The sequence below is a fragment of the Rhamphochromis longiceps genome, linkage group LG5 (genome assembly GCF_057381845.1).
Source record: "Rhamphochromis longiceps isolate RC_006_pf linkage group LG5, R_longiceps_female_GT1.1, whole genome shotgun sequence".
In the NCBI taxonomy this organism is placed as follows: Eukaryota; Metazoa; Chordata; class Actinopteri; order Cichliformes; family Cichlidae; genus Rhamphochromis; species Rhamphochromis longiceps.
This window is the reverse complement of record NC_140561.1, coordinates 22,422,915-22,448,246: the sequence shown is the minus strand read 5'-3', so window position 1 is coordinate 22,448,246 and position 25,332 is coordinate 22,422,915. Positions and strand designations below refer to the sequence as shown.

Genomic DNA, 25,332 nt, shown 5'->3' with positions numbered 1-25,332 from the left:
TCAAGAGATAGGCAGTTTATTTAAGGATGGAAATATGTATCACCTCCTAATATCTGGTGATTACATTGTTAAAGGTAAACAGAACCCTATAAACATCAGGCTTTAGCTTCCCTTTTTGGTTTGTAGAAATAAATGCACATCCTGTAATGAGGTATAATAGAGAGCAGCACATTGTGATCACTTACTTTGTATGTTAATGAAGGATATGTTACTGTGAGGAGACTGGTATTGTCCCCCTTTATGCTGTGACATGTAAAAACATGTCACTTCCACCTCAGCAGGTGAACTCTGCTGTGCCAAAGAGAGGAGCTCAGTTGCTGTAAGTGTCTGCAGACAGGAGATGGACGTAGATTTTCTTCCTCTCATAAAGTACAAAAAACACTGAGTCACAGAAACAGATGATGGAGTCTGACATTTCACTGTGACTGAGTCTGTTTCTGTGATCATCATTAGATTCATTGTCAGTTCAGGTCGAGGGGCTAAAAAATGTAAAGATTTCTCAAGTTAATTAAAGAAATGTTTCATTTATTTGAAAATAAAACCTAATAAGAGAAATATATGTATGTTATGCACATTTACATTTTCCTCACACCAAACAACCGACAAGTTGAGAGAAGTTGTTTTTTTCTACTGATACCGTTGCCAAACATCCTCATATTAGTTAACTGCATTAGTATTTACTCACTTTGTATAACAGCTGTAATTTCTGACATGTTACTCAGTGGAAATTTTGTTTTAAATTGACTCTTAAATTCAAACAAATTGCAGTTTATTTAAGAATGTAACATCGGTTACATGTAAATGAAAAACTTTATAAAAATCAGTTTTTAGTTTCATTCTTTGGTTTATAAAAGCTAAAACTTCATGCACATACTGTACAGAGGTATACTGTAGAGCCGCATGTTATGATCACTTACTTTGTATGCTGATGGAGGACGTGTTACTATGCAGAGACTTATGTGGTCCTCCTTTATGTTCTAATGTGTAAAAACATGTCACTTTGACCTCAACAGGTAAACTCTGCTCTGCCATAGAGAGCAGCTCAGTTCCTGTCAGTGTCTGCTGACAGGAGATGGACGTAGATTTTCTTCCTTTCATAAAGTGCAAAAAACACTGAGTCACAGAAACAGATGATGGAGTCTGACATTTCACTGTGACTGAGTCTGTTTCTGTGATCATCATTGGATTCACTGTCAGTTCAGGCCGAGGAGCTATAAAATGTAAAGATTTTTTTTTTAGTTAAATAAGCAAATGTTTCATTTACCTAAAAATAAAATATATTAAGTGAAACTGAACTGAGAGTTTTACTTTTTAAAATGATCAAGTTTAATACACATGAAACATAAATTCCCACAACCCTTAAGTTGAGAGCAGCTTTGTTTTTTGTACTGATACTGTAGACAAACATCCTCACATTAGTGCACTTCAGCAGAATTTACTCACTCTGTATGTTGATGGGTGACATGTTGCTCTCTGGAGATTTCTGTATATAAAAGTAATAACAGGTCACTTCAGCTGTAAGAGGTGAACTTTGACGTGTCCATGACAGAAATTCAGACCCTGTCAGAGTCTGCAGACAAGGAGCTGCTTTATCAGGTTTATGTCCTGAAATGATGAAATAACACTGAGACACAGGAACAGATGATGGAGTCTGACAGTTCACTGTGACTGAGTCTGTGTCTGTGATCATCTGTGGATTCACTGTCAGTTCAGGCCGAGGATCTAAAAAATGTAAACATTTGTAGAGTTAAATAAGCAAATGTTTATTTTATTTAAAATAAAATCTAATAATAGAAACTGTTGTGAGAGGTTTTTTTCTGATGCACATGAAAATTTTCCTCTTAACTCACAGTGTGATCACTTACTTTGTATGCTGATGGAATATCTGTTACTGTGAGGAGACTGGTATTGTCCTCCTTTATGCTCTGAGCTGTAAAAACATGTCACATCCACCTCAGCAGGTGAACTCTGCTGTGTCATAGAGAGGAGCTCAGTTGCTGTCAGTGTCTGCTGACAGGAGATGGATGTAGATTTTCTTCCTCTCATAAAGTACAAAAAACACTGAGTCACAGAAACAGATGATGGAGTCTGACATTTCACTGTGACTGAGTCTGTTTCTGTGATATTCTTTGGGTTCACTGTCAGTTCAGGTCGAGGAGCTAAAAATTTAAAAATTTGTTGAGTTAAAAGAGAAAACATTACATTTATTTGAAAATAAAATTAAAAAAACTACTCTGAAAGTTTTAATCTGATGCACATTTAAACCTCATATTACTGCGTTCGTTGCAGTAGCATTTACTCACTTTGTATTGTGATTGGTGATATGTTACTCACTGGAGATTTATATATATAAATGTAATAACAGGTCATTTCAACTGTTACAGGTGAACTCTGACGTGTCCATGACAGAAATTCAGACCCTGTCAGAGTCTGCAGACAAGGAGCTGTTCTGGCAATTTCATTCCCTGCAATGATGAAATAGCACTGAGGCACAGAAACAGATGATGGAGTCTGACAGTTCACTGTGACTGAGTCTGTCTCTGTGATCTTCTGTGGGTTTACTGTCAGTTTAGGTGGACGGAGATCTGAAAAATTCAGGTACATGTTAGATTAATTAAGCACATTCGCATCTATATTATATTATTTATATTGTAGATTTATAATAATTACATTTAGATGAATAATTATTGCAAGTACTCAGATAATAACTAATCAACCCCATAATTACAATTGAAACATATTATAAACTGTTCATGTACTTTTGTCACTCACTGTTTATGGTGATGGTGGATGGCTCGCTTTCAGGAGATGGCAGTTTAAAAGTATCAATTTGTACAGTGTAAGAACATCTCACTTCAACCGCAGCAGGTAAACTCTTATGTGCGATCTTTAGTAGCTCAGTCGCTGTCAGTGTCTGCACACAGGAGGAACCTTTGGACAGTTTTTGGCTTGCAGTGTAGAAATCACACTGAGACACAGAAACAGATGATGGAGTCTGACAGCTCAGTGTGACTGAGTCCGTCTCTGTGATCGCAGGTGGACTCACGCTCAGTATAGGTGGAAGACTGGCTGAAATTACATTTACGCAGATGTTATGTTAAATATTTTATATATGCACAAAAAGTATTCATGATGAACAAAGCTGAGTTACTGTAGAGAAACTCTAGAGACAAAACAGTAAAATTAATAAACCCATACAGTGATAAACACATGAAACTACGACTGACCTTGTGCTTTAATTTCATGAAAGGAATCTGAAGAAGGAAAGAAGAAAACACAAAATAGAATCAACAATAAGAAGATTCAAAATGTAAACTTGTGTTAGAGGTAAACATGCTAACACCTAACAGTAATAATAGGTGAGACTATATTTAGTAATAGGTGACATGAACAATGAATCATAAGAAGTTTAACTTACACATGAGAACGACTAGCAGCAGGAGATCAGCCATGATTAAAAGAACAATGTGAACGTGCAGAACAGACTACAACAGTCTGACTGCTCTGACTCTCATGTGCATTAAATGTTAATTTTAGAACTTGTTTTCAGGAAAACCACAGTTTTCACAGTGTCACACTAACTGGCCACAGTAAGACACACGTCACATACTGAGAACCTGCAAATATACACTTTTTAAACCCTCACACATATAACTAGAATATATTTAGTAAACCTTTTTGTAGGCACATAACAGTTAAAGTGTCTGTTGATCACTTTTGTGTTTCTTATACATGGCAGAACGATTAGTGAATACATGCTTTATCATGTATGTCAAAACAAAAGTAATTTGCTTTTTAGTAAATGGATTATTAATGAAATTTTGAGATGTTGGTAAAAATGGTTATAGAAATCTTTAGACACAGATGGGGATACCATTTCCACCTGATTATCAGTATAGTTTTTGTGTTTGTTCACCAGCCATCATAAAACTTCCTTTCAAGTAAAAATGCATTTTAGCATACAGTATAGCTACAGCTAGAGTTCATATAAACTATACAGCAGAGGTCTCATTACTATAAACCATGAATGCCTATGCCATATTTTTTCTTCTAAGGCATAGCAACAACCTCAATACATGACAATAAATGGACAAACAGAATTATAAATAACTTGTCTAAAATGAGACCATATAAAGTAAAGAGGTTTGACTTCGAGGACAGACGTGTTTGTTTGTTTTAAAGGAAGCTAGCACAGGCTGTGGGTGAAGCAAGGCTTTTGTAGAGGACAAGACAAGACAAGACCATATACACAAATAGGCGAGTGAACACGGGTAAAAGCAAACTAAAGTGAAACTAATGAGAGCAGAGAAGCTAATTACAGACAAAAGCTGGAAGTCAAATGAAAGCAAGGAGTATGAGAAAACTAACCTTCCAAGTAAAACAGGAAAAAGACAAAAGATAAACAACAATGCACACTAATTTTTTTTTTCTTTGTCTGTTTCCTAAATGCTGGATACTTTTTTGTAATAAAAACTCAGAGAGACACAAATAGACCTGCTGTAGCACACTTTTTGAAACCCTCAACCCATATAATGATGATATTGTTAAGTTAAATGGAAATCTGGACACAAGCACAGAGGTGATCTTAACAGGAAGGAATTTATTCAATAGGCGAGCAACAGTCTTTTCCTCAGAAATATGTTGGTGGAAGCTAAATTATGTATTATAAATGAGCTGTTTCTCTCTCATGTGTTTCCAGACAAAATCAAAAGTAATTTTGAACTAATTGTCTCTAAAGACCTGCTAAAATGTTAATTTAACACTCTGAGTGTTAAATGAACATTTTTGACAGTGTTATATTGCTAACAGTAACCTAGTCAGTGTTAAAGATTAACAATGGCTAACATTAGCAGTGTTGATTCTCTAACACTGTAAAGTTACTAGCATGTTTAGTTATTTTCCAGTGTTAGAAAATCAGCACTGCTCAGTGTTAGTCATTGTTAATCTTTGTCACGTTCCCTTAAAAGGGTCCAGGCGATTAGGGAAAGTAACAAAAAGTGTCCAGGTCAGAAAAAGGAGACAGGGAGGCAAAAGGGGTTCAATTAAAGAGTTTTATTAAAGTTTCTATTAATAACTCAACTAAAAGAGACAGACAAGCTGTTATCACCATTTAAAGAAACAAAACAAAACTCAAGCGTTGGTCAGTAAAATGAAAAGTAAGTAAAGAGGATTAGTTGCCAAACACACTCTTCTCCACGAGTAGGAGCAGAACACACACAGCTCACTAGCTGCAAATCAACAGAGCCCTAGAGCTGCTCTTCTTCTTCTTCTTCTTCTTCTTCATCTTCCATTTTAACGGCAGCTTGCACTTCCATAGAAGTTGCATTACTGCCACCCTCTTGTGTTACTTAGACTGCATCTAGCTCTTTAAATCCTCTTAAATAATCCCATACTTCTCAGAAACCAAAGAACCACTTCTATCCTTTCATGACATCCTAGCCATTCAACCACCTTTTCAAACCTGAGTCCCCCCTCATTCCAGTTTCTACCCTCATCATTCTCCTATAGTTACCATACCTCCTGCAGTTAATAAATACAAGCTCAATTGTTTCCATAACACCACACCAATTACACAGCCCCTTTAAATGTTTCCCCATCCTAAAAAGAGTGCCATTCAGGTAACGATGCCCTGTTCATAACAATCTCCTCCCTCCTATTCAGTCCTCTATTGCTTTTACTTCTATTGTATTTTGTACCCTATACAATTGTCTCCCTCTAGTTTCATTATCCCACACCATTTTCCACAACTTCTTACTTTCACTCCAAACTATACACTTTCCTTCAGATTTAGATAATGGTATCTGTACCTCTGCGTCTACTCTTTTAATAACTTCCTTAGCCATTCCATCTGCTTTTTCTGGCCCTAGAGCTCACCTTTCTCTGGCCTTTAATACCTTTATTTGCTGATGGGAGTCAGCTGTACCAAAGAAAACGGTGGCACCTAAGGCAGGAGGACAGTAGGACACGCCCACACAGGCAACTTCAGGAGAAGGCCCAGCTCAACAGGAGAAGACCCAGCTCAACAGGAGAAGGCCTGCAGCAGCTTTAACATGACAAAAGTAGTACAAATAATAAATAAATGCCTGTTCACAAAACCTTTAAAACAATAAATTTAAGTGATATAAACTGCTAAGTGATAATGATGTGGACCTCTGGGTAGATACATGTCTCTCCTGGGGCTGTACTAATGTTATCATCAAGTCTCTTTCCATAATGTCTCAAAATTGATTTAGGCCTCTAAATATCGAGAAGCATGACAGACTTGGAGAACAAACAGGCCTCATTCTGCTAAAGTTTTAAACGGATTTTAATATTTGAACTGACAAGTCAACGGGCAGCTCATCTCTGTGACACTTACGAGAATAAATCTGTGTATTTTGTAATCAATATGTAATCAATGGAGTTAAAATATTGACTTCTCAGGATCACACAGATTACAACAAAATGTTAACCAAACCTGCAAAAAACAATGAGCTGCATCTTACTGTAGAAAACATTTTACTTGTAATGAAGGTTTTTAAAACTCAAAAGTGAAAAAGTTTTATTAATATCATTTCGTTTTAAGATATGATAGGACAAGAGTGACAGTCACTTACTTTGTACAGTAATGGAGGTTAGCTTACTGTAGATGAAGAATACCTTGATCAAGTCTGTCCCCAGGAATGGTAAATGGTAAATGGCCTGTATTTATATAGCGCTTTACTAGTCCCTAAGGACCCCAAAGCGCTTTACATATCCAGTCATCCACCCATTCACACACTGGTGATGGCAAGCTACATTGTAGCCACAGCCACCCTGGGGCGCACTGACAGAGGCGAGGCTGCCGGACACTGGCGCCACCGGGCCCTCTGACCACCACCAGTAGGCAACAGGTGAAGTGTCTTGCCCAAGGACACAACGACCAAGACTGTCCAAGCCGGGGCTCGAACCGGCAACCTTCCGATTACAAGGCGAACGCCCAACTCTTGAGCCACGATCGCCCGTATGAAGGTTGTTAAAGCTGTGGTTCTTATTCCAACCTTTAAATAAACAACAACTGACATATTATTGAGGGGTGGCTGTAGCTCAGGTGGCAGAGCAGGTCAGCCACTAATCAGAAGGTGGTTCGATCCCAGGCTGCCTCCTGGCTGCATGCCAAATATCCTTGGGCAAGATACTAACCCCATGTTTGCCTACTGGTGGTGGTCAGAGGGCCCGGTGGCGAATGTGTGTGTGAATGGGTTAATGACTGAATGTAGTGTAAAGCACTTTGGGGTCCTTAGGGACTGAGTAAAGCGCTCTACAAATGCAGGCCATTTACCATTTACCATTACAGCACAAACGTCTGTTGTTAGGGTGGTGTATCAGTATGTAATAATATGGAAGAGGAGCTGAAGAGTTGAAACAATAACTGCAGTTAGGATCACATCTGTGTCTGACCAACATACTGAAAGCATGCTTTGCTTTCACACATTAAGATAATATCAGTACTTTGTGGTAAAGCCGCAGACTCACTTTTGATGATGATGGAGGAAGAGTCACTGTACAAAGAGTTTGACCCTCTCGTTTGGGGTGTGTAAGAACAATTCACTCTCCATGTGGTCTGAGACCGGCCATCTCCAGAAGTTTAGTTGCTGTCTGGTGTGTCGGACAGGAGAACTTTTCTTTTAACATATGTGTCTGAAATAGGTATAGAGTGGTTTTACTGCATATTGTAATATTGTTGTCTGCACACGGAGACTGATATATAAAAATGTACAAACAGACCAGTTTTACTGTAATAGTTGCACCTTTATGTGCAAACAATAGCTTTTCAGATCATTCAACTTCTGCAGACAAGAAAATCGTTTGGCAAGTTGTTGCCTTGAAGTGCAGAAATAACAATCAGATATAGAAACAGATGGTGGAGTCTCACAGTGCAGTATGACTGAGTCTGTCTCTGTGATCACCTGTGGTCTCACTTTCAGTTTAGGTGAAAAAAGCCTGAAAAAACGGAAGTTAGGTCTTTCTCAGAGTCAGCATAGAGGTGTAAATGATTCAAGTCCATCTATAGACTATAATTGCAGTATATATATATATGAAGTTCATGGCAGTACAGTTACTTACTGTTTATAGCAATAGTAGATGGGTCATAAAGTAGATGGGACATAAAAAGAAAAGTATCAAGTTTTGTAACATAAGCACACCAAACTTCAGCTTCAACAGGTAAAATCTTTCTAACCATCTCCAACAACACAGTCCCTGTTAGTGTCTGCACACAGGAGGAGCCTGTAGACACTTGGCTTGCAATGTAGAAATTACACTGACAGAACTTCACAGCTCAATATGACTGAGGCTGTCACTGTGATCAAGGATTTACTCAAAGTCAGTTTTGGTGGAGGAAAGGCTGCTAACATCACCACATCAGGCAGGTGACCATGAAAGTAAATACTCGGTTTTCTGACTAACTTCGTTTTGATATCATCAACAAAAATCTGCTGGAGAGAGAATTTATTAAAAACGAAATGTTAAAAGATTGCAACTCCCACTAAGTGTAATTCTGTCAGTCTACGTAAAATACTGTAATTACATAAACATTTAATATTTTATAAAAATCAACATTAAATATGGATTGAGTTAAACATAAAACCAAGTCGAATATAAAGCAATGATAACAAACTGAAGTTAGAGGTGAGGATGGCAAATAGCAAATGTCCAGCCGTGATGAAGCTGAATACTGAGATATAAAAACTACACCTATCTGAGTATAAGGAAACGTGGTCTTGAGACACGATATACTTGCTATCAGGAAACCACAGGCAGCATCAGAAAACATCATATTTAACAGGCTACAGAAATACATATAGGCACTGTTTCCATTGTCTACATGCTGACTTAATTTAATTTTTATGGCCTTGTGTTGTGTTTTGTTATGTTCGAAATTACGTTATCAATGAAATATTTTTTTATATCTTTTAAAAATAAAACATTTCAGCATTCACCAGTGAAAACTTGCCATAGTCTTTGAGTTTTCTCTTTTGGGTTCTTGGTCAATGCATTGAGTTTGTGTTTTTGTATGGGTGAACATTTTTTTTAATGCTTGAAATGTAAATGTTTGTGTTTGTTGAATCTTTTGAATCCTGATTTGATTTTTCTTTTTAAATTCTTGCAGTTGATTTTTAATTTTGTGGAGTCATTGATATCGGGTTTTTATATCAGCAACGCTTTTTCTTTTTGGATTAGGTTGCTGTTCTTCTGCAGATATAATAGTAATCATCAGCAATATACATAAGCTTGATTTATAATGAACTTACATAACTGAAACCAGTGGAGACAATAAACATACTGGACATTCATCCCCAACCCGTTCTCACTCCCAAAGCGTAACATTTTACGCTAGGTGACAAATCGTCACCATATTACGTTTTCGGCTACCCACCACGTTCCTAAATGACGACCTCGGAAAAAGAGGAAATATGAGAACCGTCTGGACTGAACCTACACATGTTCGCTCTTTTTCTTCAAATCGCTTAGAAACACGCTATTTAACATCATTAAAGTCCTGGTTAAGGTCAGGAATAAGGTTATGGTCAGGGCTAGGGATAAGGTTAGGTTTAGGGCTGGAATACAGGGCTGGAACGTCTATTACCGCGGGAGCGTCATTGCACTGGATTCCAGCCATAACCCGCCGCGTACCATAAGAACGCCGAAGGTCTCCTTTCGCGTTCCTCAGGAACGCCGCGGGACGTGACAAAACGTCGACATGTTACACCTCGGGAGTGAGAACGCTCTGTCATCCCATATACATGATATAAAACAAAAAGCATTCATTTTGTTTTCTTTGTTCTTTTTCAACGACCAGGCCACAACCAGGCTCCACCATCAGCCAGCAGGCCCAGTCGGCAGGACCAGCCACCAGGCCAGGACCAGGTTTCCACCTTAGCTTCCAGGCAGAGCAACCCCATATGGAAAAGCAATAGTAAAAACTTATAAAAGACTTGCATAAGATGTGACTTCATATAGCGAGTCATATAAGGCTTATATGATTTACTCATAAAAGTGGCCACTTTCTCATTACTTTCATATATTTTTTTAGTAAGTATCCAAAACATACAAGTTTCATTTATATAATTTTTAAAGGGATCTTATATCTGTTTTCACTCTTGTATGCTTTTCATACAAGTTTTACACAAGACAGATATCATCATCCCATCATCATCATGATGTGACTGGGAAGGACCAAAAACCTGAATAGAAGCTGTGTCCCAGCTCAGTAGAGCCGGCAAGAACACCGGACTCCCAGCACTCAGGTTAAACGTGATATATAGGTCACTTGGATAACTTCAAGATTTTATTTTTTGTTTTTTTTTCAGTGTTTTATTTGTTCCTGAGTAAATCGGTTTGGCTGAGATAAAGTTTTCACAAAGCTGAATAAACCTCAAACAGAAAATTCAATACTCTAGGAACAACAAGTAGGCCTGCATTGCGAGCGCGAAGTGCTCTAATAGGGTGATATGGCACAATAAGGTCATTAAGATAATATGGGGCTTGATTATTTAAGACCTTGTATGTGAGGAGCAGGATTTTGAATTCAATTCTGGATTTAACAGGAAGCCAATAAAGGGAAGCCAATACAGGAGAAATATGCTCTCTCTTTCTAGTCCCTGTCAGGACTCTTGCTGCAGCATTTTGGATTAACTGAAGACTTTTCAGGGGGTTGTTAGGACATCCTGATAATAATGAATTACAGTAGTCCAGCCTAGAAGTAATAAATGCATGAACTAGTTTTTCAGCATCACTCTGAGACAGGATATTTCTAATTTTAGAGACGTTGCGCAAATGGAAGAAAGCAGTCCTACATATTTGTTCAATATGTGCATTGAAGGACATATCCTGGGTTCCTAACAGTGTTACTGGAGGCCAAGGTAATGCCGTCCAGAGTAAGAATCTGGCTTGATACCATATTTCTAAGATTTTAGTAAGCAAGGAGCAGACATCAGAGTTTATTAAACTCCACCAAATCTGAAGGCTCGACCGTCCCATTTCAGTCTCGCACTTCCGGCCTTCTCGGTCTTCAAAGGACCCGGCCCACATAGACCGCGAAGGCTGGGTCCTCCGAAGGATGCGGCCTAGAAATTGGGACAGAGCTAATAATTGTAGAAAACATGGACAACCTAATAGCTTGCAATGAAGCCAAAACGTCTCTCTCGCCCCCTGGTGTCTGGCTGCAGTACAGGTTATAAACCCCGCCTCCTCTGTTAGTAGATGGGACTGGGGTCAGACTAAAATTCTAATTCTGAAAAAAAAAAAAATTCTCCTCAAATAAATTTTTCCCAAAGATGTTTTCTTTCATTATCAGTGGTTCTCATCACGTTGATTTATGTTCAGTGGGTCTCCTTTCTCATATGTTTGATTCTAATAATAATAATAATAATAATAATAATGGATTGGATTTATATAGTGCTTTTCAAGGCACCCAAAGCGCTTTACAATGCCACTATTCATTCACTCTCGCATTCACACACTGGTGGAGGCAAGCTACGGTTGTAGCTACAGCTGCCCTGGGGCAGACTGACAGAAGCGAGGCTGCCATATTGCGCCATCGGCCCCTCTGGTTATCATCAGTAGGCGGTAGGGTAAAGTGTCTTGCCCAAGGACACAACGACCAGGACCTCAACTGAGGTTCCTGAGTGTGTAGGGATAGAGAAGGATCAGCTTTATTTCAGATTTGAGGGATAAACTTTATATTTCACAGTTTGTGATGATAAATTTCTCTTTCTGATTACATGACCTGCCCTCAGATTTAGGCATCAGCACCACCCGGTGACAACAGACAAATCATCACATATCTTCACTCTTTGTAATAAAGTTAACTGATGAAAACAGTACAAAGGTTAAAGTACTGTTGAAGTACACCGACAGGTTCTTTTGATGGTAGAGATCAAGCGGAGACAAGAACTTCATTTCACACTCTTTATTTTCCAAGCATTTAGGGAACAGATATATCTGGAGACCAAACAGCTAAGTGCTCTCCATGGGCAAGGTCTGGCTAGACATTGCCCATGTATAGGTTCGTGGGAGCTGACCTCTGTGACACAACTCCTAGTACTTCTCACTACCGTCCTCCAGAAAGTGATATTAGGCCCCATTATGTCAAACTGAGTGATTTATGACCCCCCTCATAAAAATGACCCCAGTAAGTAATAAAAATATGATATTCATAAAATTATGACATTCATGAAATTATGATATTCATCAAATTATGGTAGTTCATAACTCATTAATTTTTTCCAAAAAAATAAATTATTTTACTATTAAAAAAATTTTATATCAAAAAATAGCATTCTTTAATTTTAAGCCATTAAAAAGTTTTTACTTTTTTTATGCTTAAAAACGCGCACCCCAAACCTGTGTGTCCATGCGTGCCCGCGCGCGCCAGTGTCTGGGCCCGTGTGTGTGTGTGTGTGTGTGTGTGTGTGTGTGTGTGTGTGTGTGTGTGTGTGTGTGTGTGTGTGTGTGTGTGTGTGTGTGTGTGTGAAAATGTCTTAAACCAGAGTAAAAGTGCTTAGTTAAACTTGTGCTTTTGTAACGTTCAGTATGGCGGGAGATACAGGTTGCATGCCTCGTTGGAAAACTTTATTTCAATTTATTTGCATTTGTTTAATCCGAACAAGGAGATTTAGAATCAAAGTCTGAGTCGTAAAAAACTCTTGTGATCCCCAAAAAACTATACCCCAAGCATAAGCGCACCACGGCTCCCAGCAAAAACCTCTTGAAAAACCCTCCGTTTTTCTCCAAAAAACGCACAACAACAAAAAACCCCTAGAATAACTCGATAAGCACTCCCACTCTATTCCCAAAACCCTTAAAAAATCCTTAGTCTTTTTTCTCAAATTCAGCGCACCGCGGCTCCCACCCAAACCTTAGGTAAACAAGCAGGAAACCGCCTGAAAAAACCATCCGGCTTCTCCTGAACTCACCACTCCTAAACCCTTAGTCATTTTTTCTTCAAACGATCCCTCTTCCTCACATCCAGCGCACAGAGAAAAGCGTCTGTCCTACTAAATATATAATACTTAAATATATAACTTGACTACATATAATGTAATAGTAGTAATATACCTGCACTTTTTTTGCACCCCCCCCACACACACACACACACTTCAGTTCAGGGGTCATATGAGTTCACAAGTGTTTAATAGCGTTTTATTTAATGAAACCATTATGTGTTTTAATTAAACTCTTTTTAAAGGATTGTATAGGTCTCAGAGCTCTGTTATTTTGACATAGATGATTTAATTTAACTTGTTTAGGGGTATTTTAACTAGTTTGGAGCATTTTGATTTTTCTTTAGTGCTCTGAAACACACAGAGGCTAATAGTTTCAAACAGTGTGCCACAAATAACAGGTATCCCTTTAGAAATAAACAGTGATACTTCTAAAAACCTTGTATTCCCACACAGCATTTAATTTAACTAGTTTAGGAAGATTTCACTTTTCTAATAGTTTCACAGGCTAATAGTTTTTAAACAGAATACCACAAACAACATGTATCCCTTTAGAAATAAACTGTGATACTTTTAAAAGCACATAGTCACACATAGTCACACTAGCACTGTATCAACCCCCAACGTTCCTTTAATGCAACTAGCCCTATAATTATCTACTAGTCACAAACACACTGCAACAGTAAGACTTGTTGATTACACATAGATGATTTAACTACTTTAGGAGCATTTTACTTTTTCTTTAGCGCTCCGAAAAGACACAGAGGCTAATAGTTTTAAATAGAGCACCACAAACAACACGTATTCCTTTAGAAATAAACTTTTCTTGTGTTACTTCTAAAAACTACAGATTCTTAACTCTGCAACAGTTAGACTCGATGATTACACATAGGGGGTTACAGTTAGGCCCCCAACAGTCAGCAAAAGAAGTCATAAAACAATAAAAGAGGCTCCCTTATCAAGAGCATCCCAGCACTCTCACATCCCAACTGTAGTTTCCACCATGTTTCTTTACAAACAGTTCCATTATCTTATCTTATCATGTCAGAGGTCAACTGAAACCATGTTCAACCCCGGGGGGGTAATGACACATCCTAGGGACCTCTATAGTTTCACCACATTTTCTTACACCCCACACCTTTATCTCTACAGGCAGACAATTACACTTCCTACTGACTAACCGAACCACCATAGGCTTTCCTCCTTTCTTCTTTACATCCTACTCTTTTAATCTTATCTCATGTCAGAGGGATCAACTGAAACTAGCCCCACCTATATAAAAACATCCTAACCAGACACCCTGTATTTTTCCTCACTACTTCATATTGGCACTAGCGAGCACAGCACTTTGTTCATCAGCACGGTCAACAAAACTAACAGCGTTCTTTTTTTAACATGGACTTCATATCTGGTAAGTAAAACAAAACTATTATTGTATTTTTAAATTTATACCGCAGTATATCATAGTGTGTTCAATCTGTTTTCTTTTCTAAAACAAAAGCCTGATTTTTAGGAGCTCGGCACAACGGGACAGCATACATTTCACATACACAAGGTTCGTGTTTCTTCTTCTTCTTTTTTTAAAAAAAAAAAACAGTCACCCGCTCACACAAAACAGTTTATGTCTCGTTGTTTAGAACCAATCATACCTGTTTTCTCATATAGTAACATTTAAAATGTATATTTCTCTCTCTTTTTACAGGATCACAGGCCTATATAGGTCAAACTACACCTCTAAAAAACACAAGGTAAATACAGTGTTACACATGTTTTAAATATAAGTGTGTTTTGTTTAAACCGTGTATTAACTGTGCTTATACCCCCGGCACAGGGTCAATAAGTTGACCACAAAAACCCACAGAAGCAGATGCAATAAGACCAAGCCTTACGTTAGGTATGTATACAAGTCTCTGTATACATATACATGACAACCAATTTAAAGGGAAAAAAAAGGTTTAAATATTTACAAATGTTCTAATACATCAGATCTGAGACAGAGTACCCAGCGTGTCAAGAACCGGGGCCATCTGGAATAACACAGAACAAAGTGTGAGTATAGTCATAAATAAATCAAAAGAGCCAAACATATCCTGTTTTTGAAATGATACACTATATATATATACTGTATAACACACCCAGCACGCCCCTGCGTGCGGTTTATCCTTCAAGCTCGGGTCCTCTACCAGAGGCCTGGGAGCTTGAGGGTCCTGCGCAGTATCTTAGCTGTTCCCAGCTAAGATACTGCGCAGGACAGAGATCTCCGATGTTGTTCCCGGGATCTGCTGGAGCCACTCGCCTAGCTTGGGAGTCACCGCACCTAGTGCTTCGATTACCACGGGGACCACCGTTACCTTCACCCTCCACATCCTCTCGAGCTCTTCTCTGAGCCCTTGGTATTTCTCCAGCTTCTCGTGTTCCTTCTTCCTGATATTGCTGTCATGCGGAACCGCTACATCGATCACTACGGCCGTCTTCTTCTGTTTGTCTACCACCACTATGTCCGGTTGGTTAGCCACCACCATTTTGTCCGTCTGTATCTGGAAGTCCCACAGGATCTTAGCTCGGTCATTCTCCTCCACCCTTGGGGGCATCTCCCATTTTGACCTCGGGACTTCCAGATTATACTCGGCACAGATGTTCCTGTACACTATGCCGGCCACTTGGTTATGGCGTTCCATGTATGCCTTGCCTGCTAGCATCTTGCACCCTGCTGTTATGTGCTGGATTGTCTATGGGGCATCTTTACACAGCCTGCACCTGGGGTCTTGCCTGGTGTGATAGACCCCAGCCTCTATGGATCTTGTACTCAGTGCTTGTTCTTGTGCTGCCATGATTAGTGCCTCTGTGCTGTCTTTCAGTCCGGCTTTGTCCAGCCACTGGTAGGATTTCTGGATATCAGCCACCTCCTCTATCTGCCGGTGGTACATACCGTGCAGGGGCCTGTCCTTCTATGATGGTTCCTCGTCTCCCTCCTCTTTCTTGGGTTTCTGCTGCCTGAGGTATTCACTGAGCACTCGGTCAGTTGGGGCCATCTTCCCAATGTATTCTTGGATGTTCGTTGTCTCATCCTGGACTGTGGTGCTGACACTCACCAGTCCCCGGCCCCCTTCCTTCCGCTTAGCGTACAGACTCAGGGTGCTGGACTTGGGGTGAAACCCTCCATGCATGATAAGGAGCTTTCTTGTCTTTATGTCAGTGGCTTCTATCTACTCCTTTGGCCAGCCTATTACCCCAGCAGGGTACCTGATCACGGGCAGGGCGTACGTGTTGATGGCCCGGATCTTGTTCTTACCGTTCAGCTGACTCCTCAGGACTTGCCTGACCCTCTGCAGGTACTTGGTGGTTGCAGCCTTTCTAGCGGCCTCTTCATGGTTCCCATTCGCCTGCGGGATCCCCAGGTACTTTTAACTGTACTCTATGTCTGCAATGTTGCCTTCTGGTAGTTCAATCCCTTCAGTTCTGACTACCTTCCCTCTCTTTGTTACCATCTGACTACACTTCTCCAGTCCGAACGACATTCCAATGTCATTGCTGTATAGCCTGGTAGTGTGGATCAGTGAATTGATGTCTCGTTCACTCTTGGCATACAGCTTCATGTCATCCATGTATATATATATATATATATATATATATATATATATATATATATATATATATATATATATATATATATATATATATATATATATATATATATATATATATATATATATATATATACATATATATATATAAAATGTTTTTAACACACGTATATTTCCACAGCAATCACACAACCCCTTCCCACTATGGACCCCATGAAGACCCCTTGATGCTTTTAGAATATTTACGCAATGTTGTACTCCCAGAACAACAACAACAAGAAAAACCACAACCTTTGTGCAACAACGGAGACTCGGAACCCCATTCTTCATCGCCGAACCATGCATAACCGTGAGTGAGTGTCTGCCTAATGATTTCAGTGATGTTTTTGAGTACAGTCTATCAGATTTCAATATAGTTGATATACCCACCACACCAGATTGTCTCAGAAACAATTGTCCTCTCTTTCTCTCTTCCTTCTCTCCAGATTGAGTAGTGTGGGCTTGCGAGCCTCATTGCTGCTACCAGTGAGTAGGTTGGTCCTGTAGGCCGCAGAAGTGTGTTTATTTTATTTTATTTGGGGTTTTTTTCTCTGTCTTGTTTGTTTCTTCTTCCGTCTCCTTAGTCACATTGCTGCCTTCTTATATATGTTCCCTGCTTGTAATGAAACATGCTGGTCGTTATTCTCTTCGTCCGCATGGTTACTTGTTGCTTTCTGTTCCATTTGCCCGAACTGAACTTGGTAAAAGAGCTTTTGTCCATTTAGCACCCTTGGCTTGGAACAAACTGCAGAAGGAATGGAAAATGACTGAATTCATTTCATTAAGTGCTTTTAAATCTAAACTACGAATCCTTGAGGCCAAGTCCATAACATGCAACTGTTTCAATTAGATTGATTGTCATTTTAACTGACTTTTTTATTTTTATTTGAATTTTATTGAATTTTATTTTATTTTATTTGTATTCTTTCACTTATTGTTGCATGTGTGTTGTTGCTGCCTGTGTGTGAGTAATTTCTGTAACTGTGAGACACCTGCTGCTGCCTATCTTGGCCAGGTCTCCCTTGAAAAAGAGGTTTTTAATCTCAATGGGATCTTCCTGGTTAAATAAAGGGTAATAAATAATAAATAAATAAAATAAATAAGGCCAGGTCTCTGATAGAGCGGTGTTGCCATCTTTTTGTGTTGAAACTGTTTATAATAAACACTTATTATTTACCATACTGCTGTGTCATATCTTCCTTTTTCTATTAAGGATTTAAGCAGTGATTCAAACTCCTTTAGTGGAAAATGCTGGAGAATCCTGCAGTCAAGCTATAAACAACCTGATGGATGGATGGATAATTTCAGTTCACTAGCCAATCGGGCTTTGGGCAACAGTGTTTTAGAGAGTTAGCAGCTGGTCGTGTTTTTATGTAAACACAGACACAATACACAATGATGAATTAAGCACTTGCTTATACCTTACTAAAACTGTTCCTTAATAATGCTTAATACTGTGACATTAGTATACAATGCTGTCCAGAGGGCCGAAACAAAAAAAAAAACAAATCAGGAGGAGGCTCAGTAGCAATAGAAGTTCAGCCATAATAAACTTGATGATTTGAATATACAAAGCAAACTAAAAGTCCTTTGACTTTCACTTACATTAGATTTAATTTTCAGAACTCAATTCCCAGAGAGCCAGAAGTAAACACCAAGTGGCCACAATAAAACAAACATTAGACCTTTGCTGTGACAGACTTTTTGAAAACCTCAACCTATTTAACTATAATATATTTAGACTGTGCCCAACTCTGCCCCAGTGTTGACTAACAGCTACAGAGCGATTTACCAGTGTATTCATAACAACACACTTTAGCAATAGTGAAGTATTAGTAAAACTTAATTCAAAAGAAAGTAAATAAGCATTTTTTTAACCAATGTATCAAAGTTTTTCTCTCTGGTCTCTCTGGCAACTGTTTCATAGCCAAACTGTTACACAACAGAACATTTTACAATAAAAATTAAACATTCAAATTCAAAAAATATATTTTTCTCTTAGGTCATTGTGGGACATTTAATGCACTGTAAACACCATCAGTACAGGGACAAGTAAGTGTTCAGCTAAGTTACATTTAAATATAATAACATTTTGAAAACTAGCCAAATGTTTTGGTTATGTTTTTGTAAGATCCAAAATTATTCACATAAAACATGAAACTTCAGATGCACAGGTGAAATATATAATGTGCAAAAATAGTCAAAGTAAACAGCGGATATAGTGGTGACAGAAAAGCATAGTGACTGACCTTGTGCTTTGATGTCATGAAAAGAATCTGTTGAGGAAATTTAAAAAGAGAAAAATATGCAATGATAATAAAACTTAAAGTACAAACTAGCAACAAATAACTCAGATATAAATGGAATAGCCAACATCAAGTTATATCCAATTTGAAAAAAATTTACTTACACACAAGCATGACTAGCAGCAGAAGTTCAGCCATGATAAAAAGTGAGTGTACAGAACAGACTACAGCAGTCTCTCTGATGAATCTGATTTTCACCTGCCTTACATGACATGTGAGAACTCACTTTCAGGAAAACCACAGGATCACAGGATCAAAAGTTTATCACACAAACTGGTCACAGTAAGACCCACTTCACATAGACCTGTGTTGATAGACTGAAAGCCTCAACCCATTTAACTATGATATATTTAGATAAACTCTATCCCTGTGTTGGCTAACACACACATGGTTTATGTGTATTCATTTCTGTTGGGTCACACTTTATTAAAAACAACACACTATTGAGCATTGGTTTATTCTTGATTAATAAGCTCATACAGAACTAATAAATGACAGCATTTTTATAATTTATAAATGATGGATTAACTATTTCAGAATAAAGTATTACATCAAGAACTAATACATTGTTTAGGAACTGTTTCCAAAGTCTATCTATGTTAATGATTTAAGTGTTTAGATTCACATTTACACATATGCGTGCGTTAATAGAAGTTTCTAAACATGAGTATTTATTTTATGATGTCATTTATGGTTAATTCAAGCAGTTTCTTGTTGTTAGTTCAGTGTTTTGTGTGACCTCATTGTGACATTAAAAAAACACAATAATTGCAAAATTTAATTTGTAGTTCTAAATATATAAGTGAGTGTTTTTTACTCACTTATGTCCTTCCACAATGTTATTTCTCTCCCCTACAATGTCTGTTACAATTATATAAGCATGACCAATTATGCAAATTAGGCGATGATGCCATTTAGCAACTTCTAGCAACTTTTAGAACAGCCAATAGCGATTTTCCTTAGTGAGGAGTTGGCACCATTGCCTCAGGATAAGGAGGTTTGGTGTGAATCAGGTTCATGGGTGGCTTGGCATCTCCTTCATTGTGGAGAATCCCAAAGAAAAAATTTCAATGGAGTCTCAAAAGTTTTATCATTTCACAGGCTCACCTGTTCTTAATGTTCTTTTGTATGTAATTTCATGTACATTTCAGTCATTATGCAAATGTAGTCTTTATAAGGGTGGAGAAACCTGCAGACAGCTGAGACTAAAGAAGTCATTTGGATGATTAACGAAACGTTTCTCCCACTGAAAGCGTTACGTCCAGATAAACAGAATCAACTTTTGGGGTTTTAAAGGATGAATTAAGTGTTTATTATCGTTACATGACAAATTTAGATCCAAAATTCATGTTACTTTTTCACAACATGCTTGGCGTGCAATGGCCTTTATATTAACATGAGAAAAAAGTAACCTGGCATCCAAAGCTCAAAAAAGTGATTATTAATTTTTAAAATTTCCAAGTCATTAAACCTTTAAAACAACCCAAAAGAGCAGTAAATGGAATGTGAAGTCAAGTTCACCCATCAATATTGAAATATAGAGTCTGCCATACCAACGCATCAACAGAGAACACAGCTATAAGGCTATTTAGCGCTAGCTTAACACAGCTAAACTCCCCAAGAAGGGTTTCAATGTAATTATTCCTTACATAAATGTCCCTGAATCTCCTCTTTGAGTGTGTACAACTCATGTCTCATGCTATATTTATCCCCATCCAGCACCATTTGTTAAAACCGAATGGACAGCGGCACTCTCTTTTACTTTGTTTCCATGTTATATTCATTTGTATAAATGTCATGCTAAAGAGGCGTAATGCTTTATAACAGATGAAGTATTTATTAATATCATACTAATGCTTAATATTATGTAGTTTGAAGTATTATTTTGCTATCATGTTTTTTATAATAGATTTATAACATCTACATCAAAATCTCCATAATTCACAGACTTTGAGTGTTTTTGAAGAGACTTGCTATTATATTGGCCTGAGTACATTATTAGTGAACTTTTGCTGGTGCATAGCTATTGAAACCTGTTAGACAAAGATCCCAAAAGTGTAATGGCTGTAGCTTTATATAGAAATGCAAGGGTGGTATTATTTTTAAACCCAGTGGCATCACATCAGAGCAAGCAAGGCAAGCATTGCTTGTCTAACAAAACAGAAAACAGACATCAATTTAAACAACCAACAGCTCTACTTTTATCTTAAAAAGCTTTCTGTGATAAATCTTCTCTTACGCATGTTTGCATCCATCCACATCACTGCCATCTTGTGGCCTAAGACGGCCATTCTCACTGGAAGTTGAATTTATGCAGCTTGACAACAGAGCCAACTAAATCTGTATGAGGGTAGGCGTTCTCGTGAGCTGACACTTTTAAAGCTGAGGCCTTTAGCTTTCAGCAGGTTGTTTGTGCATCCACAATGTAGATAAACCTCAGGTTTTAGATGGGACTGGCTTGTTATAGAGCGTGCTAGATTTTTATTTTGTTTGTTGTTTTTATAAATGTACGTAATCTATCGTTGTTGTTGTTGTTGCTTTTGTTGTTTTTAAATCAGGATTTAGGTATGTTTCTGAGCTGAGGTTCCACTCTCGTTCTCACTGCACAAACACTACAAACATATAATTTATAGATAATGATCCTTTACTGTAGATTGAACAGTTTATAAGCGTTCTTAAATGTCAGATCTTGAATATCTGCAGCACTAACACTGAACCATATAACTTTTTTCTACAGAATAAATATTTACATTTTTGATACTTTTCTAAAATTTGCCAGTAATACAATTTGTGTGTAGTAATTTTTTTTTCATAGTAACTTTCTTTTATTCTAACAAATTCTGTCACATCTAATACAACTAACATAGTTTTCAGCTAGTAGTAAAAAGTTTGATAACTATAGCAGTAATACAATTTGCAAATCCACAGGAGAAAGGAGAAGATGTCCAGGAAGCAAGCAAGATCCTGTCAGAGCAATATTGTTTTAATCTGAACCAGCTTGTCTTGTTAAAGAGCAAAGGAAGCTTTATTTTATTTTATGCAGGGGTTAGAGGGGTATAGTCGCTGCTTACCTTTCTGTAAAAGTCACAGCACACCACTGTTTATACCACTTAACAGGAGTATAACTACTGTAAGCATTTTTACTAAAATGTCAAAGTTTTCCTCAATTGAACTTTTCACAGTCGCTCTAATTAACTGACATGTTATCTCACATGATGTCCTTCAGGGCTTATTTTAGGTTCATTAATACATGTTGCCAGTACTCACAGATCTTTACAAAATGAACAGACTTGATTATGTGCGAGTGGACCTGGCTGTTGCCCTCTCACATGTATTTACTGTTAGTTTTCCCCTCACCATGTCTAAATGTATTGTCATATCTCCATCCTAAAAGTTCTATTTTTTCTCTTTAATCTGTGATTGAGTGTAGTTTCCTTGTTTGTTCATCAACTATTCCAAAGGGAGGTTAAATACAATTTGGCATATACATATGTGTGTGGCAGAGTTCATGCTATTTCAGCAGCAGCTACATGGCCCTCATGCATTAAGATCTATGCTATTTTTTTCTTGCCAACCATAGCAAAGGTGTCAACACATTACAACAGACTGACAAGCAGCATAGCTAAGAAGAGATTGTATTACTCAGAAACTCACAGAACTTTGAACTGCCATTCGTCATTGTGATGCTCAACCAATTAGAAGAAAGTGTGTCTAAAAAGAGGATGCTAAAACAGGTTGTGGCTGAACTCAGGGGTTTTACTGAGACCTATTTTAAATAATGTCCAACAATAAAAAGATTAAACAGAGCATGAAGTTCTATATATGTTTTATTCTATGTGTATGTTTTCTGTGTGCATTTGTTACAGATAACTAGAGACAGGGCCCAAATGCAGGAGACCTCTGTTTCATCTAAAACCACAGAAACACAGAATCTAAAAGCTGGGGAAAAAAACAAACCTGGAATCCAAAAAAGAAGAGGCACAAGGTGGACCTTCAAGCTGAGGTGAATCTTATAAGAACAGAACAAACAATACGTAGACAGAGAGAGACAGACTTGACACTGACCAAAGCCTACTAAATATTAATCATAATCAAAACAGTATCACTGATAAATCAAATCATAATCTAGAAAAACACCAAAGCATGAAAAACAGAAAGCTGGGTCAACATGACCCAGAACCGTGACAAATAAGGTGACAGTTAGAATCCCCACATCATTCCCCTATATGCTGTCAGTACAACATTGTACTTTAAGAAATATAGTTTTAAATAGCGCTATAGAACATTGATATCGCTTTGAACCACGGTCAAATCTGACGTGATATTTTTCATCTTTTAACCATACACACAGCACATGTTTGAATCATAATTTCTAAGTTATAATTTCTAAGCCTTCTGTCAGTTTTTGACCAATAAATCATTAAGGTGACCATGAAGATCTTGGTGGGTGTAAGCCAAATTTTAATGGATTTTTAAAATGACCCCTCTCTACACCCCTATAAAGTTTTATTAGAAACTTAGATAGAAACACATTTTTTTTAAAAAACCACAACAGTAGCTTTCTGACACCAAAAGAGGGGTGCTGTTAGGATTTTATTTCCTCACTTCAAAAAGAAAAAAGCTCAAGAGAAAAGCTCAACCTTAAAAAGAATGAATCCGCTCGGTAGCTTAACAACTCTCCTAGAAACCCACAGAAGTTCACAAACGTACATGATGACAAAATCATTTTAGTATAAATGCAAAGTATAGAAATAGAGGCTAGCTATGCAGAGTTGTTCTCCCACTTGTGTGGTCTGCATATGTTTAGGTTTTATGTGAGGTGTTAATTTTTTAAAGAAAGATTTCATAATCTACTGCCTACGTATCTGTTCAAGCAAACAAATCCAACTTTTTATTCATGGTATGCTTTTAGAGAACATGAATAAAATAGATTTGTGCAGTCCAAAGGCATGTGCTTAGTGGGGATAGGTTAACTGGAAACTCTAAATTGCTCATAGTTGTGAATGTGAGCACGAATGGTTGTCTGTGTCTATGTGCTAGCTCTGTGACAGACTGGCCACCTGTCCAGGGTGTACCCCGCCTCTTTCCCTAAGACAGCTGGGAAAGGCTCCAGGATAAGCGGAAGCAAATAGATGGATGGATGGACATCACAAAAATTACCAGAAATACAATGTGGATTTTAAAATGGTTTTATTGTGATTGTTCTTGTTTTAAAGCCAGCAATATTTAAGAAAAAAACTCCCTAATTTAAAATTTGTTTTGTGTGTGTGTGTGTGTGTGTGTGTGTGTGTATGTGAACGTGCACGTGTGCTTTTGTGTATCTGTGTCCAGAGGAACAAAACATGTCCTAACATCTGAAAAATATTAAATCAAGACTGAAAAGTGTGTTGTGCTGTGCATTATGAGTGATGCATGTTGCAATAAAAGAATAACAAGATAATGAAGCAATCTCCAACCAGTGACAACAACAACGATCAATCATCTAGTCAACTAGTCACGCGCATCCCTAATTGTAAGCTATATGCCTGAACTTTATGTTATCTTATTAGTGGACTTACTTTATTATTTTGAGTATTTGCTCGATCTTGTTAAATAAAATCTGCAACTGAGAAAGAAATTAACCTCATCGCCATTTTCCTTAGTCTTGCCAATTAATAATCACAATTTTTGAATAACAATTTGGAGACAGAAAGGATGAGAACTGTGTGTGGATACACAGGAAGCAAGGGGACAGAGCACAGGAGAAGCTGTTTGAAGCCAGAGACTAAACTAGTTTTTACCTTGCCTGGCTGGTTCTGTCTTTTAACAATAATCTTTTTTTATTGGAAGAAGTATCATTTTATTCATTACATGTACAGTGGGGCAAAAAAGTATTTAGTCAGCCACCGATTGTGCAAGTTCCCCCACCTAAAATGATGACAGAGGTCAGTAATTTGCACCAGAGGTACACTTCAACTGTGAGAGACAGAATGTGAAAAAAAAAAATCCATGAATCCACATGGTAGGATTTGTAAAGAATTTATTCGTAAATCAGGGTGGAAAATAAGTATTTGGTCAATAACAAAAATGCAACTCAATACTTTGTAACATAACCTTTGTTGGCAATAACAGAGGTCAAACGTTTACTATAGGTCTTTACCAGGTTTGCACACACAGTAGCTGGTATTTTGGCCCATTCCTCCATGCAGATCTTCTCGAGAGCAGTGATGCTTTGGGGCTGTCGCCGAGCAACACTGACTTTCAACTCCCGCCACAGATTTTCTATGGGGTTGAGGTCTGGAGACTGGCTAGGCCACTCCAGGACTTTCAAATGCTTCTTACGGAGCCACTCCTTTGTTGCCCGGGCGGTGTGTTTTGGATCATTGTCATGTTGGAAGACCCAGCCTCGTTTCATCTTCAAAGTTCTCACTGATGGAAGGAGGTTTTGGCTCAAAATCT

The 25,332-nt window shown here is 37.9% G+C and overlaps 3 protein-coding genes across 5 annotated transcripts in view; 1 reads left to right on the top strand and 2 right to left on the bottom strand.

Annotated features, from left to right (window-relative positions):
* LOC146669990 (uncharacterized) overlaps nucleotides 1-656 on the bottom strand; it is a 35,289-nt gene extending 34,633 nt beyond the window's left edge. The window contains exons 1-2 of the mRNA XM_085407812.1: nucleotides 638-656; nucleotides 186-479 (exon numbers count right to left, since the gene is read on the bottom strand). Of these exons, the coding sequence (XP_085263938.1) occupies nucleotides 186-479; nucleotides 638-656 (313 nt within the window). The remainder of the gene's footprint in view (nucleotides 1-185; nucleotides 480-637) is intronic.
* A 779-nt stretch (nucleotides 657-1,435) lies between these two features.
* On the bottom strand, nucleotides 1,436-2,604 carry LOC146669989 (uncharacterized). Its single transcript, XM_085407811.1, has 3 exons — nucleotides 2,306-2,604; nucleotides 1,866-2,170; nucleotides 1,436-1,722 (listed from the first exon to the last, which is right to left on the bottom strand). The coding sequence occupies exons 1-3, from the start codon at nucleotides 2,602-2,604 to the stop codon at nucleotides 1,436-1,438; spliced, it is 891 nt and encodes a 296-aa protein (XP_085263937.1).
* Nucleotides 2,605-12,386: 9,782 nt separating this feature from the next.
* Nucleotides 12,387-17,769, top strand: LOC146669988 (uncharacterized). Of its 3 annotated transcripts, none has more exons than XM_085407948.1 (7): nucleotides 12,387-14,376; nucleotides 14,479-14,520; nucleotides 14,668-14,713; nucleotides 14,797-14,859; nucleotides 14,952-15,014; nucleotides 16,731-16,898; nucleotides 17,035-17,769. In XM_085407948.1, the coding sequence occupies exons 1-6, from the start codon at nucleotides 14,361-14,363 to the stop codon at nucleotides 16,894-16,896; spliced, it is 396 nt and encodes a 131-aa protein (XP_085264074.1). In that variant the 5' UTR covers nucleotides 12,387-14,360; the 3' UTR covers nucleotides 16,897-16,898; nucleotides 17,035-17,769. The 3 variants fall into 3 exon arrangements, 2 of the variants coding, with proteins under 2 accessions (XP_085264074.1, XP_085264073.1); XM_085407947.1 differs by having other exon boundaries at nucleotides 12,388-14,376; nucleotides 16,731-16,902; XR_014911865.1 differs by having other exon boundaries at nucleotides 12,390-14,376; nucleotides 14,467-14,520; nucleotides 16,731-16,902.
* Nucleotides 17,770-25,332: the final 7,563 nt, after the last annotated feature.

Excerpts from the sequence above, each read along its gene's own strand:
- LOC146669989 (XM_085407811.1), bottom strand. The coding sequence starts at position 2,604 with ATGTACCTGAATTTTTCAGATCTCCGTCCACCTAAACTGACAGTAAAC. Across the intron at positions 2,171-2,305 it reads ATATCACCAATCACAATACA|TAAATTTTTAGCTCCTCGAC; the intron begins AAGTGAGTAAAT and ends TCAACAAATTTT. Across the intron at positions 1,723-1,865 it reads ATATTCCATCAGCATACAAA|ATCCTCGGCCTGAACTGACA; the intron begins GTAAGTGATCAC and ends TACATTTTTTAG.
- LOC146669988 (XM_085407948.1), top strand. Across the intron at positions 14,521-14,667 it reads ATACATTTCACATACACAAG|GATCACAGGCCTATATAGGT; the intron begins GTTCGTGTTTCT and ends CTCTTTTTACAG. Across the intron at positions 14,714-14,796 it reads ACACCTCTAAAAAACACAAG|GGTCAATAAGTTGACCACAA; the intron begins GTAAATACAGTG and ends CCCCCGGCACAG.